Below are 19,647 nucleotides of genomic sequence, written 5' to 3' on the forward strand. Positions count from 1 at the left end.
CTCTCTCTCTCTCTCTCTCTCTCTCTCTCTCTCTCTCTCTCTCTCTCTCTCTCTCTCTCTCTCTCTATATATATATATATATATATATATATATGTATACATTGCATGCAAATCAGGTACAATTCTACTACTTGCTCATCTGAGTGAATTGATGTCGATACAGAGCTACTTGAATAAATTAATATTACATAAACCAGTTTCCAAAGGATGAAGCAGAAATTCTCTGTGCAGCGAGAGGGATTGTCATTTAAATCCAAGTTATCAGCTGTAGCTGTCTGGTGTGCTGGCAAGTTGGGTTCATGTGTGACTCACAGTAAAACTACCATTTACCAATTTGTCACACCGAGTCCTGCTCTTTGGAGATATGTTCCATTCCATGACATAGCTAAAGTGTAATTCAACAAAAAGAACGTTAGATGAAGGTCACCATAGTTTTTGATGATGTGGAAAGTTCAGTTGAGGGTCAGTATTCTTTCTCTGACATCTTCTCTCTCTATTCTTTCCCCACAGTCTCACCCTTCAGAATTTAATAGTTCAGTAGTTCAGAGCGAGACACCCAGTGTGATTCTGGAGGGGCTGAGGCCAGGCACCGGCTATGTGGTCCAGGTGAGGGCCCGCACTGTGGCTGGCTACGGAGCCTACAGCAAAGAGATGCTCTTCCAAACACTCACTGACGGTAAGTGTGTGGGTGCACTGCGAGAGTGCTGTGGAGGTGTGTGTGGAGGAGTGGGAGTTACATGCACAATCAAGCGATATGTGATGTTCAACTCGTTTGGAAATCTCTCTGGAAATGTTTCAATCTACCTGACGTGTATGTGGGCTTTTGAAGCACATTTAACATATCGTTCACACTGCAGTTAGTCAGGCATCAAAATTATTTATTTTTGTCTTATTTTAGGGGTTTCAACAATTCATCTAGAGTGCACTTTAATGAACAATATTTGTATGTTTTTGCAGATGAGTTCAAATCAGAGCTTGGACAGCAGCTCTCGTTGATTGCAGGCTCCTTAGTAGGCGGAGTTTGTATTGTTTCTCTGGTTGCCATCGCCATCATTTGTACCAGGTGATACACCCATGCACACGAATGCACCGCATACTCTGCATGCATGCCAGTGGAAAAGTCAATTTTACCTCATTAAAGAGGAATTTCAAATTCATTAAATGTAATTAGGACTTGTAAGGGAATCTTTGATAATGGCAGCTCAAACTACAGGTAGTGATCCACATAGACTTCCAGCCCCTTTTTCATGATGAATCCTATCATTGATTGGCCGCCTTATTCTGCTCACACTACATTGATTAGGCTGATAAGTTTTGCAATTTACAACTTGCTTAGCCAGACCCCTTCTGATAAATGAACATTTTGGATTTAATTATGCCTTGCTCAGACACGGGTCACCCCCCCCGCCCCTTCACCCATGGAGCCAGGCCTGGAAGATGGGCTCGCTGGCGAGTGCCTGCTGCGTGCACCCATGGGGCCCAGCCAAGCACAGTCAGTAAAGGCCATGTGGTTCACCCTTCCCATGGGCTGACCACCTATGGGAGGTCAGTCGGGTGCCCTGTGAACTGAGATCTTGCCGGATTGCCAGATAAAGAAGCACATAACTCTCTGGACATGGAGTGTCACTTCTCTGGCAGGGAAAGAATCCAAACTGTTGTGTGAGCGAGAGACGCTCCGATGAGACATTGTCGGACTAACCTCCACACACAGCTTGGTCTCTGGGACCCGTCCTCTCCAGAGGAGTTGGACTCTCTTCCACTCTGGTGTTGCCAACGATGAAAGGCGCAGAGCATCTGTGGGTATACTTATTGCCCTCCGGCTTGGCGCCTGCACATCGGGGTTAACCCCAGTGGACGAGAGGCTCTCTCCGCCTTGGGATGGGGGATGGTTCCTGACTGTTCTTTGTGCATCTACACCAAATAGCAGCTCAGAGTACCCACACTTGAACGTGAAAAATAATAATGAGACTTGGAAGGGCATGATTGGGAGGTATGCCCCACCCCCCACTCCCTGATCTGAACCCTAGCGGTGTTGTTACTGGACTTCTGTGCTCGTCACGGATTGTCTATTACGAACACCATGTTCAAACATGTATCCTTCTGTGCACTTGGCACTAAGAACACCCTCGGCTGCAGTACGATGATTGACTTGGTGGTGTCATCGGACTTGTGGCCTCAGTTTTGGAGACTTGGGTGAAGAGAGGAGCTGAGCTCTCAACTGATCACCTCCTGGTGGTGCGTTAAGCTCCGATGGTGTGGAAAGATGCGGGTCCAACCTGACGGACCCAAATGTATTATGAAGGTTTACTGTGAACATTTGTCAGAAAGAGTTTCAACTTGCACCTCCGGCAGCACTTCGCCCATGTCCCGGTGAGGCAAGGGACACTGAGTCTAAGTGAAGTTGGACATACGAGAAAAGAATGAATTGACAGTTGGATGGTGATTTAGTTTGTCATACATACTTTTCAGTTGGTGGTTTTGTTAAAAGTATCAGCCCAAATTGTCCCCTTCAAACTGAAATGGTTGACTTTCAGTTTAATGTCAGTCGTGGGTCCTTGAGACTTCTTCATGTGTCCTGCTGTGATAGATATGTCCTGTTAATTATGTGTTGACTGGTAAAATGAGTGCCTCTGGTCAAGTTTTTTTTTTTTTTAACTATAAGATAGATACAGGTTCACAGGTTTTTCTTCACAGTTCTTTAAAAAAAAATTGTAGTTTTTTTTTTTTTTTTTTTTTTTTGAGTATGTTGAAGCATTTGGCTGTGTGCCGTCTCCTGCAAGGTTTCAGTGCAAAGATCAGGTTTTTTATTTCCCTCAGCTCTAGCCCCAGATGAAAGTCAGCAAAACACAACAGTGACGTCAAATACATTCCTACATTCCTTGTTGATATATTTTTTTTATGTCCCACAATGTGACATTGAGTCAACTGCAGATAACAAAAGCCCAACTAATTAGCCTGCCTTTGCATTTGTATGTATAGCTGTTTTATCTACCTTCTTGTCTTACAAAATGTGCTTTTTTTTCCCCTGCAGGAGAAGGCAGTTGAAAGAGAGTGTTTATGGTGATAAGCTGCAGCAGTACAATGCAGGGGGAGGTATAAACAATTGTTTATGTTAAATACACAGTATTTGGAAATTAGGCCTTACATCCATAGGAACTACAAACAGAAGATGACATGGAGCCCTTCTCCCCTTTGTAGTTATTATCAGTTCCAGTGTTTTGAATAGATTTTTGGAATGTGTCTAAAAGAGATGAGACGGGATTAAAAAGTAATAAATCGTCAACCTTAAACTTAAGCAGCACTTAAACAGCAACACAAAAAGTGACCAATCATGCATGCAGGACCCCACAAAAACAGTGCTATCTTTTATCGTGTGACACCTGGGACAGACTTCAGCCCGCCCGTGAACCTTGTGAGCCTAAGCAGTTCAGATAATGGATGGATGAATAATTGTAAATGAGGAGAAGAAGAAAAAGAAGATTTCTACACACACACACACAATAGGCACCTTGCAGCGGTCGCTGCTCCCGCCCTAACAATTGCTTTCCAGGCATGGGTCCTCCAAATGCCCAAAACACATTGCTCAAATCATCCAAGAATAGCTAAAAAGCAAACACTGGACTATTCTGAAGAGTCCTTCTCTAAATCCCATCAATAGCTGTAGGAGAGGAATTGTCTGAAATATCTGTACGCAGGTCCACAAGTCTTCTTGAGAGTTACCATCATCTTTTGAGTGTCGTGATTGTCTCAAACGTTTATGTAACAAAATATTTAAAGAGACATATTATATACTTTTTTACAATCTGAAACTGCCAACATATTTTATATATTTTTGATAGTGCTGTCATGCGATTAAAAAAAATCTGCGATTAATTAATTACAGACCCTAATCTATATTTTAATCTCATCTAAAATTATTGAGAAGACCCCTAGACAGATGCAGTCCTAGCCATTTACTTTCTGCTGTATTTGAGACTAGTCAAAGTCCTACCTGCAACCTTTAGTTTCGACCACGAGGGGGAATGTCACTGTTTGCTGGGCCAACAGTGGACCATTAGATTGACAACGAGTGGGCCAAATCTCTTTCCCGGCTGCTTGCTTCTACGAGCTAGAGCACAGACTTGAGTATTTGAAAACTGCGAGTGGCCTTAGTTTAAAAACAAGCATTTGGGAGTTGTTTTCATCTGAATGCCCGGTTATTCAATAGGATTTTCAGTAAGATATCAGAATATCAAAAAATATATACAGGGTATACACACACACACACACACACACACACACACACACACACACACACACACACACACACACACACTCACTCAGAGGAATATAGACCTCATGTGTTCTGATCTACCGAACATCCAATAGTATCATTTAGGGTAAAGATATATTGTATTATAGGGAACTTTACAGACAGTTGTGGATTTGTCTTTATCCTAGAGGTACAGACAATTTTACAGACAATGTGTAGTGTATTTCCAAAGTATAAAGCTGTGCTTATCCTCTCTCCTTTTTCAGAGGTGACGCTGAGAAGTGATATTTTTAGTGGTCCCACCCCCACAGTGACATTCCCCACCCTGTCTGATGGTCACAGTTCACCTGGGGTCAAGATCTACATCGACCCTTTCACCTACGAAGACCCCAATGAGGCTGTCCGAGAGTTTGCCAAGGAAATTGATCCCTCATGTGTCAAAATTGAGGAAGTCATTGGTTCAGGTGAGCATTTCTTATATTCTGGCATCATTGACGATTGTGTCAATCATCTCTGGCAGACAAGTATTCAGGACGTAGTACCGTGCAATAATCTTGTTTGTTTCGAGATTCTATGATCATATTATTTATTATCGATAATAAAACTGATAAACGTTATTGTTTTTAAGTCTCCCAGGGAAAGTACTACCAATCAAAAATTCTTCACATTGTATTGTTTACTCTACTGTTATAATTCTGTGGTTAGGACTCGATATGAATAATTCTGAATATCTTACATTTACTGCTAAAATGACAATGCAAGTCTGTTGTCGCAGTAAGTTTGGAGTTACTAAGGGGCTTTTTGTCATTTGGAATTCATCTTGGCTTAACTAAAACTTTATATTTATGGTTTGCACGCATCACATTTTTTTTTTCTTTCTACAGTACTTTTAAGTTTATTGCATGGCTGGTTGTGTGGAATAGCGATGTAATGATGTCCAAGCATCACAATATGATAATTATCACAATATTTTCTTTTAAATCATTTTGGAAAAAAAAAGCATAATATTGTGTTTTTGTAGCTAACAGCAGTGACAAAGAAATAGGATTGGCCAGTCATTTCATTGTCAATTGCTCCTCTTGGCTCAGCGACACAAAGTATCATGGTCTTCTATGTAGTTCACAATGCTGTGTTCAGCTGATAACACTAATAACACTTAATATTTAGGCACGAATGTACACACAGCTTGCGAATAGAGTCAATTTGTGGAGCAACTGACATGTGTTGCGTTCCCCTTCATTTGGCGATGAGCGTGGGTCTTAAACAGCCAGAAGATTCTCAATTCAAATTAAGCTGCACTCATAAACAAACCACCAGATTGTGCGACAAGTGCACAAATGGAAAATAACCTGGCCCATTTAACAGATGCGGTGCTGTTCATATCGTGACATGACATCAATGACAATTTTATGTCGTGATATTGCCATTTTATCCCTAGTGTGGAACCGCCTAACTATCAAGCTGTTGGCTATCGCTACCACACAAATTTCCAACAGCTAACATAGAATTCTCTTTTTGATTTGAGCATCAAAAGCTACTTACCAGTCTTGCAGGAACAGCGCAAAGGGAGCATCGGTCGGAAATCCCTCCTCGTCTTTGAGCTCACACCAGCAAGTGAAAGCCGGACCAATATTGATTCTTGAATTTATATTTATCCTTTTAATAAATATATATTTTTGGGCCCCTTCAGACAAAACTTTTATCTTTCTTTGGTTGTTTTGCAGCTTCAGCCTTTACAGCGTTAATTCGATACAACTTTGGTCTTTGTAACGAATGGGGGAGGTATCCTGGAAAGTAGTCAGCAAATTGGGAGGGTTTTTTTTTTTTGTGTGGCAGGCTTTGTGTCACCATCCTCAAAGGGCCAGCAAAAGCCATTCGGACCCAATCAGGCCATGACAAAGGTACCATTAAACTAGTTGTAAGTTGATGTTTCATCCGAAGCGTCATGGAAATATTTTATGAATGTTGAAAACTTACTTTTGGCACTTACTTTTGGCACGGTGATCGACTAGTTAGCGCGTCAGCCTCACAGTGCAAGGTTCGATTTCAGCTCCAGCCTTCCTGTGTAGTAGAGTTTGCATGTTCTTCCCGTGCCTGCGTGGGTTTCCCCCGGGTACTCTGGTTTCCTCCCACAGTCGAAAAGCATGCATGGCAGGTTAATGGAACAGTCTACATCAGGGGTGTCAAACATACGGCCCGCGGGCCGGAACCGGCCCGCAAGTAGGTTCAATCAGGCCCGCAGGATAATGTAAAAGTGAAAAAAAATGCATTAAAGACACAGAATTAATATTTTTAATCAGGTGCAATTCATTGAGTATCCGCAAGGGGACACTGTTTTGATCAGAGAAGAAGACAACAGCAGCCTCAGTCTGTCACTGAGACAGACCCATGACAGCAGACGCTATCAATAGCACTCTCACATTTACACATTTAATAGCACTCTCCTTAGTTTGTAAGGTGTAGGCAGGGATTACATTTAGATTTTATATGCACGTGTAAATGCTTTAAAACTTGCTTTCTTTATGAATCTTGTTTAATCTTAAAGTGCATTACTATATTTTTCAATACCCTTTACTTGTTAAAGTTTGTACAATCAGTGGGATCAGTTGCAATGCATATACGTGAATGATAAAAGTAAATTGCACATTTGTCGAAGGAAAAGTAAGGTGCTTCATGAAATGTTTTGTAAAAGATATGTTCATTAAATTTCAACATTTTCCTAATGTTCTTGTGCTTCTTTATACCAAAACAAAGGAAAGACAGATTGTTTTGGTTATTTATAGCAAAGTATTGTATCATTTTAATGGTCCGGCCCACTTGACATCTACCGAGGCCGTATGTGGCCCACCATGTGAAATGAGTTTGACACCCCTGGTCTACATTGTCCCTAGGTGTGAGCGTGAGCGTGCATGGTTGTTCGTCTCTGTGTACCATCTCTTTATGCTAACTGTTTTGTTAAGCGCTTTGTTACAGCTTGAGCTGTTGTGAAAGCGCTATATAAATCAGGATGTATTGTATTGTATTGCATTGTACCCTGCAACTGGCTGGCAACCAATTCAGGGTATGCCCCGCCTACTGCCCCAAGCTAGCTGGGATAGGCTCAGCACTCTCGTGACCCTTGTGAGGATAAGTGGATTAGAAACTATATGAAAACTTACTTCAAGTTCTTTTAACATGTTGTTTTTGTTGTGTATTCAATTAAATGTAGGATGAAAAGGATTTGCCAGCCAGTAATTATGGAGACGGTCACTAAGTTTTTCAATAAATTCCCCGAAAAGTTTGTCTAGGTGACTTTTATTGCAAAGTCTTCATTTGTCACTAATAATCGTCATTTTAAGGTTCCACTATATATTCTTCCCAATGCTTTCAAAAGACACACTGGCAATGCTTGTTGCACCTTCCAAGAGACAGCCCGTCACTTGAAACGGCAGATAACAGTAGACGAAATAAACCAATTTTACATGTCAGTGAGCATGAGGCGGGAACAAGCAATTCCAATTATTTTCGTGTGCTTTGAAGCTGAGAGAGATTTGCTTTCATTTATGCTGAGACATCCACCTAAGGATAATAAGTTGTGTCAATGCTTGCAATGTACGTGTAAAATTGTGTTTGATGTGTTGCACAAAATTGTAGTTTTGCATTTGAGCTATCATAAGTACAAAGTGAAACTTCAAACAAACAGATAAAAAAAAAAAAAAAAAAGAGAAAGTCAAACAATTCAAATAAAAACCTAAATCCTTTCAGGGAACTATATTCAGCTATTATACATATTTTTAAAACAATTTAAAACAGTTTACAGGTCCCTTATCCCTCCGATTATCCTCAAGTAGTACTGGCACATTTTACCCTTGGGGTCAATTTGACCCCAGGGACATTTGGCTCTAAAAAAATGATGGACTTTAATTTTTTTACCCAGTTTTTGTGTCAGGCACTTTGTTTATTTGTTGACTACTTAAATACCCCCTTGATCATAAACCTTATCAGTGAGTTGACCTGTCCTCCCCCGCCACCATCGGGTCAAACTTTTAAATTATAATTAATGTATCTTAAAAGGTTTTCATACAACTCTTCTGAAGTTTTCTGGCAGTATGAATAGCCACAAGAGGATGAAATCTATTATTTTTGCTGATGAAATGATCTTTCCTGTCATGCCACCATCAGGTCAAATTTTCAGTTTTAGAGTTACGGTCTTAAACATTCATCTCAATCTTTTCTAATTTGGGGTGTGCAGCATGACTCATAGCGAATGAACCATATATTGATGTGATATATTCCCAACATATTGAGATAATGTTGGTAAACGCTTTTCCTCACCCTTCCCTCTGCCCTCATGAATATTTATAATTAATGATTTTTATCTCCTTTTTTTGTCTCATATTTGTCTCACTCATAAAGTCTCACTCGCCCTTCCTCTTTAGTTATCCGGGCTTGCGACCGGCAATGGCAGACATTTTTTTGGGTGGGTTTGGGGAAATTCTGTTTGTGTGTGTGTGTGTGTGTGTGTGTGTGTGTGTGTGTGTGTGAGAGAGACACTGGCCATGTTTTTGTAGCAACGGAGGAGTTGGGGTGTTTATCTCTGTATAGCCCTCACAAATCGATGAAGCAGCTATTGATGCTCTTTTAAGGCAGCGTCTTCTCAAAATATGAGGTTACACCGGTGCATTTCCCAGCTGCTCCAGAAAAGTTCTCCTTCCATATTTTGGTGCCATATAGGCAGGCTTTCTTGGCATCTATGGTCGAAATGGACACAGTTCACCAAATGCAACCTAGCACTCATTAACAGTCACGTGAGGGTCTGGATTGTTATCATATTATCTTTCCATTTTTGGAAAAGGATCGTGTTTTCTGATGGTTGAGAGACAACAGGAGGGTCAATATTTTCACTCATCAGGTGAGATTGCTTCAAAATCAGGGTCCTCATTCGCCTATATAATCACTTTCACTAGCAAAGAGCTGTTCCACATCCTCATGGACACTAAACCTTTTTCCCAGAGGACATTTTCAAGTGAGAGAGCATGCAGATTGCAGTATGCACAGAGCACAATGTGGAATGATTCAGGTGGAGGACTGTTGTGCAAGCTTGGTTGCTTCTCCCTTATTTTGCATGAACAACTATTGTCCTTGTGGGAAACTGTCAAAGTTACAGCCATCCATTTTCTGATCTGCTTCTCCTCACAATAATGGCAGAGGGTGCTGGAGCATATCCCAGCCGTCTTCGGGCAGTAGGCGGGGGACACCCTGAACCGGTCGCCAATTTTCCCTCGGTGTGAGTTACGAGGGAAAATTTAGAGTGTTCAATCAGCCTGCTATGCATGTTTTTCCAACGTGGGAGGAAACCGGAGTACCCGGAGAAAACCTATGCATGCACGGAGAGAACATGCAAACTCCAAACAGGAAGGCCGGAGACGGGATCGAACCCAAGACCTCTGCGCTCTGAGCTTGATGCGCGAACCACTCGCCCACCGAGTCGTCCACTGTCAAAGTTCTCTCAGAATTAGTTCTTTTCCCCACCCACTGTAATGTATCAAAAGTATCAATTCTGCACCTGCAGGTGTGGGGATGTTCGGTCACACACACACAGACATGTTTAATTGCAGCTAAAATAGCTTGGGGTCAAATTGACCCCTGAGGATCACCAATGCGTACATAAACCTGCTTCAACCAAAGCATGTTAAATACATGTTAACCCGATTGGCCGTGTAGCCTATGTGACCACGTGATGTCACACAAAATACAATTATGGACCTATCTGATTTCAAAAATATTAAATAGAAAACTCAAGTACACACCAAATGATGAGTCAATTTTTTTTCATCAAATACCATCATGTGAAAGTTTTGTCTTTCCGAGGGAATTTTGAGTCCATCTTGAGAGCAAGGAGGAAAATGATGCGGAAGAAAACTGTTTAGAAAAAATATTTTGAATGGCAAATACATTCAAATGTACTGTACTTCCGTTTACGTTCGAACTTTTTAAATGCATTAGATCGAACTCGCAAGTACTTTCGAACGTACTTGTAAGTACATCCAAACTTACCCGCAAATACGTTCGAACATCCTCGCAAATGCTACAAAGGTGGCATTTTACAAACGTGGTATTGACTTGCACATGTGCGAGTCAAAAAATGTTTTTTTGTTTTGTTCATTTTTAGCATTTGATCAACATTATACCATTACATTCAAAAATTAAAAATGTAAACATTGTTCATTTATAATTTTATGGATTTATTATGTCTGCAGTACATGATGTATGTTTTGCATGTTTTTCCCACAATGCCACAGGCTTTTGACTTCCGCGTGTGCATACTCCGTGTCACTATGGTAAAAAAAAAAAACCTTAAATCTTTTCTAATTATACTAATACCAGTATGTTTGAAAATTAAGTAAAAATTGTTAATTTATGGTTTCATTACGGCTGCAGTGCATGATTTACATTACATATTTGAGAGTATGTTTGAATGTCCTTGCAAGGGCATTCCAATGTACTTGCAAGTACGTTCGAACATATATGCAAGTCGAAATATTTTTACTCCACAATAGCAGCTCCATGCTTCCGTAGAATCTAGACTAAAAAGGATATTTTATTCCTGAGTGGTGTTAATGCAACTGTTTTTAAGACTGTCCCCAAACTTTGAACACTGGCCGATTTGCAGCACAGAATTCTGATGCTAGAATTTAGCAACATTTAGAAACACTTCCTCATTTTCAGAAAAAGGCAGATATGATTTACTTGGTTGTTTAATTTCACACTTGACAAAGGTGGACGGGCACTTTAGATAACTAACTACGTATTTGTATACAAGCAATTAAAGTCAGTTTCCTAGAATATGCCCCATCTATGGAATGGTAATGCGGATATATAGTATAACTCCAATTTAAGGGAACCTCCTCATGCTACACCATCATACACCCTCATCTTCTGTATTGTCAGATGTACTGTTGACACGGATATTATCCTATTTTTCATTTCTGCTGAGCTCATAATTCGTGTTCACAAAGTGTCTGCAAAATACTTAAAAATAAGTTTTACATGATAACATTAATAATAATAATAATAATAATAATAATAATAATAATAATAATAATAATAACACTAGTGCAGTGGTTCTTAACCTGGGTTCGATCGAACCCTAGAGGTTCGGTGAATCAGTCTCAGGGGTTCAACAGAGCCTCTGCCATGGAGGATAAGACACACCTGACTCAACGTGTCAATTAGTGATGACACGCTCGCTTGGCCATAACTGGCTGGTTCATTTTGTGCACAATTTTAAAAAATGTATACTTTATACTTATAGTAATTGTAATTTACTTTTTTTTCCATTTTTAAAAAATGCATTTTTTTATGTCTTGAATTTGTCAAAAATCATTTTTATTTTTCAGTAATGAAGGGTTCGGTGAATGTGCATATGAACTGGTTGGGTTCGGTACCTCTAACAAGGTTAAGAACCACTGCACTAGTGTGAGAGTGAACCATCAATTGGAGTATTGAACAAATGAATCTCAAGGTTAATGCTTTGTGCTTGTGTGACTTTCAGATGGTGAAGATGACAGAGAGAAGTCTTGTGCAGCGTAGAAATATTTGTCAAATCAATCATTTCACTTTAGAAAACCTATTTTTTGTTTCTACGGCATATCACTTGGATTATAAATGCATATGATAAGACTTACATCTGATATTTCGATTGCTTTTGAAAAACCTTTCTTATTTGAACACAAACTAAGAGAGTGGTTTACTGCCTTAAACTGACTCCAACTCAAGGCTAACTAGCGGCCGTTTTTTTTTTCCCTCTCTGCAAATGTATACAGTACTCTGTATACCCCGATGCTGCTGGACCAAAAGTGAATCTACAAAATTCCTTTTTGGCTGCTGGAAGCCATGAAACACATCTAGAACTTAACCCCTTGAAGGGATGTCCTTTGGTTAGTTGAGCGACTTTGAATAACAGTAAAACATTTTAGTATTTCGTATTTCTCTCGGGGCAAAGTTTCTTACCTCAGCCAGAGATTGCAGCAACGGAACCCTTGAAGACAGCAAAGAAAAACAGAAGCAGGGATGATTTAACAATAGACATTGCTTACCTTGGGTTTTTTTCTTTTTGTTTGTTTGTTTGTTTTTTTTGTATATATACTGTATACAGTACTCCATTCACATGTTTCCTCATCTCTCTCAGTGTTGCAGCCTCTCAGAAGTATTCAACCTTTTGACAAATGCTAAAATAAGAGAAGCATGGGTCAGGGAAAGCTGAACAATTGATAGTGGATGGAAGATAAAAGAAGAACACACCCTGAGGAGAAAAAAAACAACTTCATATTCTCGCTTCTTTTGGACAAGCTCCATCTCAGCCCAGGACAAAAGCACGATAAAATGGATGGACGGATGTGTTGTGTACATGTTACACAATATATTCATGAAGTAGACCTCCATCATCTAACGAGTAGATTTTACACTGATCTGAATGAGCTGGTCAAAATCGGTCGACAGCATTTTATGCTTAATCACATATCTAATGTCCTAATTTACCTGATCTATAAATGACATAATTGATCAGCTGCGCAAAAAAAAGACATTCCAGCAAAAACAATCTCCTTCACTCCTGAGTTATTCTTTGCTGCCGTAGTCTACAATTTGAGCCCAAGAGCTAATCTATTTTTAGCCTTGTCAGATGTCTCAAAGGCGGAAAATATTCTGAGAATATTATAAAATATTATAAAAAATATAAAATATAATAGAAATTATTGCCTTGGAACTGAGAGGCAAAAGTTGCGCCTCCGCGCCCTCAACCATCCATTCACAAAAGAATCGTATTTGTGTATTGTATTTTATTTTATTTTTTGACTAATGCGAAGGGCAAAAAACATTTTATTTACGTCAAAAACAGAATGAACAAGGGCGGCCCGGTGGCCGAGTGGTGAGCTCATCGACCTCAGAGTGCAGAGGTACCGAGTACGTTTCCAGCTCCGGCCTTCCTGTGTGGAGTTTGCATATTAATCCCGTACCTGCGTGGGTTTTCTCCAGCTACTCCAGTTTCCTCCCACATTCCAAAAACATGCATGGCAGGCTGATTGAACACTCTAAATTGTCCGTATGTGTGAGTGTGAGCGCGAATGGTGGGTTCATCTCTGTGTGCCCTCCAATTGGCTGGCAAACGGTTCAGGGTGTCCCCTGCCTACTGCCCGAAGATAGCTGGCATAGGCTCCAGCGCTCCCGCAACCCTCGTCGAAATAAATGGTTTGTATCATTATGATGATCATTATTATGATCGAGTATCATTATTTTCAATTTGCATTTTGTTAATGTACTCAGGACCCAAACCATTCAGTGATTTATAGACCAGTAACAGAATTTTAAAATACATTCTTCAGCTAACTGGCAGGCTTCGATTCCAGCTCCTTGTGCTTGCGTGGTTTTTCTCCGGGTACTCCGGTTTCCTCCCACAATTTTTACATTATGGCCCATGCAAATAAATGAAAAAAATTAGTTGCACCTCACTTTCTCTAAAGGGAATTTTTGACCATCAAATTTGTCTCGGGTGCGGTGGGTGATTTGTTAACACACTTGTAGCCACCATTGCACATGTTCACACTAGCCCCTGACCTAAAAAAGAAATATGGCATTTCATGTCATAGCAGCCCTCAAGTATATGTGATTCAGAGAGAAAAGTTCCCTCTTTTATGACTTGAGCCACAATGCAGAACTCAGCAGTGGTTAGAATCCATCTATTTTCGCTTCAAGCATGTTGATTTCTCTCTGTGGAAAAGTTTGGATTTTGAGCCACATCATGTATTCTCTTCCAGGCGAGTTTGGAGAGGTGTACAAAGGCCGACTAAAACCTGTGGGGAAAAGAGAAATTCCCGTTGCCATCAAGACTCTGAAAGTGGGCTACACTGAGAGGCAGCGGCGGGACTTTTTGTCTGAGGCATCAATCATGGGCCAATTTGACCAACCAAATATTATTCGGTTGGAAGGCGTGGTGACCAAGAGCAGGCCAACGATGATTATCACAGAATTCATGGAAAATGGAGCTCTTGACTCATTTCTCAGGGTAAGTTTCACAAAATGATTATTTCTTTGCGTCATGCACACATTTGTTGTGAACGTACGAACATTGCTAAAGCATCAGGAAAAATCGTGAAATACCTGACACAGACAGTGAACCCCCGCTATTTAAGGGAGATTGGGCCAGAGCTTTTCCGTAAATTGTGAAAATTGGTCGATGCTACCAGACAATGAAGCACTTTTGTCAATTAGACAAAAACTATTGTCTTAGTCCACCATAAGTGCTTGGCCACGTATGAAATAACGTCACCAGAGACAAATTTGACACAGTCAAAAATTCCCTTTAGTGAAAGTGAGTTGCAACTAATTTTTGTCATTTATTTGCATGGGCCATCATGTAAAAATTGTTCCACAATTAGAAGAGAATGACTGGATATGCATAATTAAAGAAACATACAGTGTCCTTTCTCACCAGTGGTACCATGACAATATGAGCACAATTGGAGGCAAGTAATGAGTTGTGCGAATTAACAAAGGCAAACCTGGATAATTTGGGGAATAATTCTGGTTAAAAAAACTGGCACTCTTTAGGAGGGTTGATGTGTTACACACCCTGAGCACCAGTACATAATAAGATGATATGACGCTCTTGTAATTTTCAAAGTACTCGTTATAAATCCACAGCGACCAAGGTTATGTGAACTGCACATTGCCATCTGTTTATATCAAGCCCCAAAACAGCGAATAGATACGTTTTTCTGCAAATACCAATTTTTATTGTGGGCTCTTGTCCTGCAAGTGTTTATGTGTGCGTGTATAGTTCTATATCCTGTATAGGGGCTTCTCAATATATCGAAAAAAATATCAACATGACAATAATGGTCTGTGCAGTACGCGTATCAAAAAGGTCTGCAATATTATGTAATTGGATGCTTTGATCTGACTTTAACCAATCAGATGCAACTGTAGATGTGCATTGCCTTCCAATCGGAGAACTATATCTAGGGGAATTAATAACATTACATGACTTTAAAAATATGTACAGTACAGTACACACTCATTACAATTAATTAGCTAAGAATACATTGAGTCTGCTAATTTTTTAACCTGAAAAGAAAAAAATATTTCATTGGATCATAAAATGTGGTGTGAAATGACACAATTGTTTTTTTCATAATACACATCAAGCAATGCTCAACTTAACAATTTGTGCATCATGGCCAATGCAAAGGAACTGAAAACAGTTAGTTGCTCCTCGTTTGACTTAAGTGAATAGTCTGTTTTTTTCAAGATCATGCAAGCCTATTCATGAGTGTCTTGGTGGATTTGGTGCACTCGTAGGGGAATGAATGATCAATTTGTTTCTTGGAGATAGGCAATCTCTCCTTTCTCTCCTGCAGATTTTAGCATTAGTTCCGGGATTAGTTCTTTCGTCTTCCTCCTCACAGTTCCTGTCAGGTCCCCACTATGTAAATCTGGGTGCATTTTTAGAGATTTGATGCATTACAGAATTGTAGAGTCTGTCTTTGTACCACACGAATTTAATCATGATGCATCACAGTCTTTGTAATCCAACTTTCCATGAGCCATCTCCATTTTTTTTTTTTTTACGTTTTTTTTCTGTCATAACCCAGGTCTCATGCGGTGACTCCATTCCATCAATCACCAGGTAGTTGCTCCTAGATGGACTAGATATTCCATCTTGTCTGTTACAGCCATCAGACTGTCACAGACCTGAAACACATCTGACTGCAGTGAGTTGTATCGTTGGCTGTTGGCAGTTTTTATATTGTCAAGGTTGTCTCCTGAACCTCCGTCGCTAACACTTCCGGTCTTGAGTTTGATGAGTCTATCATCAGTTTAACAACGCCTTTAAAGTTCTTTGGCAGCACTTTGAACATCTCTTTTAGCTGCTGGGGTAACTCTTTAGCTTTATTAAGCTTTTCAAACTGTGTTGGGTTTCACCTTTGGGGGCAACTCATTCGTTGGTTTGTTTGTGGCAGCAAGAAATTGGATGGCTTTGCTCGAGCTGGGCCAAACAGCTGCTGGCTTTGACAGTCAAGCGTTTCAAAAGAAAGTACACGAGGGGTGTCAATGGTTTGCCTCTGATTGCCATCATGCACCCATATAAATGTATGGTTAACGTTATAATTTCACATATACAGTGATCCCTCGCTACTTTGCGGTTCGTTTATCGCGGGTTCAGTGCATCACAGATTTTTTCAAACATGTAAATTTTTTTTTTTTTTTTTTTTTAAATATACATGGAGTACAGTACTGTATATGTTGCTCGATGTGACTCACTGTTGTTTTGCAGCTTCTCGCGGACCGTTTGCGGACTTAAAAAAAAAATCTTTTTTTTTACCTGTTTATGTTAATTGGACGCTACTTCGCGGATTTTCGTTTATCGCGGGTGGTTTTGGTCCCCATTAACCGCGATAAACGAGGGATTACTGTACACAACAATTTGAAGGTTTTGAAATTAGAAACCAGTAAATAATTCTTTGTTCAACTATTCAAATTATTTTAACCATTTCAGGGACATCGGACAGCAGACAGCTTATCATTTTATCAGGTTACAGGTTATCATTATTTGTGAATGAAAGGGTTAAAGGAGGGACTGGTAACAGCAAACATGCCGAAATATCTCGTACCTCAGTGTTTTGCAAGAATTGTGAAGTCAAGATGATTTGCCTTAGCAGGTGACATAAAATTAGGTCACGGGCCAGGTCTGTGCAGATATTAGTGTCCGAGATCCTTCACTGTATTGTATATGACAGTCAGTGTAATGGATGTGATTTCAAAGCCCTCATCAGATTCTCTATAAAAATATGAATATTGTGTCCGTTACTCCATGTACGGTATGTACTAACACACTTAAACATAGACAACCTGAGAAATTTAAAGTTATTATAACAAAACATTTTCTTGCTATCATCAGCATGAAAAGGAATGACATCTTGATGCTACTGTTAGTGACTAAAAGAACTACGATTTCACTTTTGTGTGCACAAGCAGATTTAGTTTGAATCCACCTTGTCATTTGTATTTGCTATTTATTTTAAAAAAAAAAAAAAAAAAGCCTTCCGCATCGTAGGATGAGTTCAGTGAACAATTGATTGCAATTTCTTTATTTTCTGGGTGGAACTGACATGGGCACAAAGAAATACACCCCCATAGAGAAACAGATGGGCAAGGAGGGGCTCAGCAGCTTTTCCAGAAAAAGACAAAAGAAAGAAGCAACCTCCTGCTCTTTTTTTTCCCACTACCTTTTCTCTTGTGTTTTTTTTTCCTCCCTGTCCTGCCAGCACGCCGTCTGTCCGTCAGTACGTCCGTTTGATCCCCTTTCTAGGCACTGCTCAAAACAGAGGGAAAAACTGTTTGATGCCCACTTCTCACAGTGTGACCTGTTTTGACTCAGGTTTCATCTCCTGACGCGCATGCACGCACACACACACACACACACACACACACACACACACACACACACACACACACACACACAATGATCAAGACCACTGTTGGTGTGGTCATCTGACCATTTTGGAGTGAACAAAATCTATCTACTGTAAAGTGTGTGTGCCTGTGTGCATGTGCGTTTGGGAGTGTATTGGTGCGCGCATGCATGTGAGACAGGATCAAAGATGCAACATGATACACAAAGTGAATTGGAAGACATACACTCAAATACACAAACTTCAAATATGCAACATAGTTGCACCATCACTTTGTTGTCTACCCAACAGAGGTTCGGCATTGTACTTTTGAGAAAATCTTTTGGAGAAAATCCGAGAGTTTGCGCACCCCTGCAGTGATACACAGCAAATTCATGACAAAGATAGGAATTAGTTATTCATCCCGGATAGTCAACAAAACTACTTCCAAGAACAATAAAGTGGAACAAAATATGAAATATGTCGGTAGGGTGTTGTCATGCATGTTTTAAGCATACATGTACATGCATTTTGCCTGAGGTACTTGGGTCAGTGACCTGTCCAAACACACAATATGCTGAAAATGATTTATAGATGATTAATTCCTTCTGAAAATAATTCAAATTGCAGTTTTGTTTTTTTTCTACCGGTGTAATCAACCTTCATTGGGCACTTCCCTTTTAACCTGTAAACTTGGATACACACTTCCGAAATAACATTCATTCATTCATTTTCCGAACCGCTTTATCCTCACTAGGGTCGCAGGGGGTGATGGAGCCGATCCCAGCTGTCTTCGGGTAGTATGCCGGGGACACCCTGAACCGGGTACCAGCCAATCGCAGGGCACACAGAAAGAAACAACCATTCGCGCTCACACTTACACCTTGGGACAATTTACAGTGTTCAATCAGCATGTATGAGGAAACCGGAGTACCCGGAGAAAACCCACGCAGGCACAGGGAGAACATGCAAACTCCACACAGGGAGGCCGGAGCTGGAATTGAATCCAGTACCTCTGCACTGTGAGGTCGACACGCTAACCACTGGACCACCGGGCGGCCTCCGAAATATCATATTTGCTCAAATTACCTTTAATCATGTTATTATTAGTTTTTATTCGGGATGTTCCGATCAGGGTTTATGCTGCCAATTCCGACACCAATCATCCATGTGTCAGATTGGCCGACACAGATTCTGATACCGATCACATGGATTCTCTGCATGTTTTTCAATATTAAAGCTGCTCACTAATGGTTATTTTAATAATCGATGACTCTGTTATTTTTTTTATTTAATAAATGATGAATCAGATTTTACCACGCAAATTTCCATCTTATTCCATATTATTAAAAAAACAAAAATAAACAGAACAGTCTTTAAAATCGACAGCTCAGAAAATGCACAAACATACATTGTAATTCAGTTACTGGTTTGGTCTGAACCGTGTCGTGTGAAGAAATGGGGGAGGAGACACTGCACTGCACACACGCTGGTCTTTAGTTGGCTACAGGCTGCAAAGTAAGATAAGAAAACCTTTATTTGTGTAACAATGGAGAAATTCACAATTTACAGCAGCAAAATTTGGAGGGAAGAAAGTAGAAAAACAAGTATTTGCATGCACAAAATTTTAAAAAAGCTGCAGGTGAACGGTTTTATGTGATCTGCAATGAAGGGGTCTGTGTGACATGCTAATGATGTACTTTTCCACGGAAATTGGCCGATCACAATCGAATCGGAACACCACTTGTTATTGTTGATTGAAGATATGAAGACATTGGTCATGTCAATCATTTCTCACTAAAACTGTCAAACAGATAAATATCAATATCCAGCAATCTATTTCTATAATGTCCATCAAGTGTTTACAATTCAAATGATCACTTATACAATATTGCGAAGAAATCACAATGTCAATTCACTGGTGATATATTTTTAGAACAGACTCATGTGGTCTTTGGGGGCAAC

The 19,647-nt window shown here is 40.0% G+C and overlaps 1 protein-coding gene across 1 annotated transcript in view; it reads left to right on the forward strand.

Annotated features, from left to right (window-relative positions):
* Window positions 1-19,647, forward strand: part of LOC109530548 (ephrin type-B receptor 1-like) — a 133,719-nt gene that overhangs the window by 102,573 nt on the left and 11,499 nt on the right. The window contains exons 10-14 of the mRNA XM_019894381.1: window positions 511-676; window positions 958-1,063; window positions 3,032-3,093; window positions 4,519-4,716; window positions 14,047-14,294. Of these exons, the coding sequence (XP_019749940.1) occupies window positions 511-676; window positions 958-1,063; window positions 3,032-3,093; window positions 4,519-4,716; window positions 14,047-14,294 (780 nt within the window). The remainder of the gene's footprint in view (window positions 1-510; window positions 677-957; window positions 1,064-3,031; window positions 3,094-4,518; window positions 4,717-14,046; window positions 14,295-19,647) is intronic.

This window comes from Hippocampus comes, unplaced genomic scaffold, assembly GCF_001891065.2.
Source record: "Hippocampus comes isolate QL1 unplaced genomic scaffold, H_comes_QL1_v1.1 scaffold282, whole genome shotgun sequence".
NCBI lineage: Eukaryota > Metazoa > Chordata > Actinopteri > Syngnathiformes > Syngnathidae > Hippocampus > Hippocampus comes.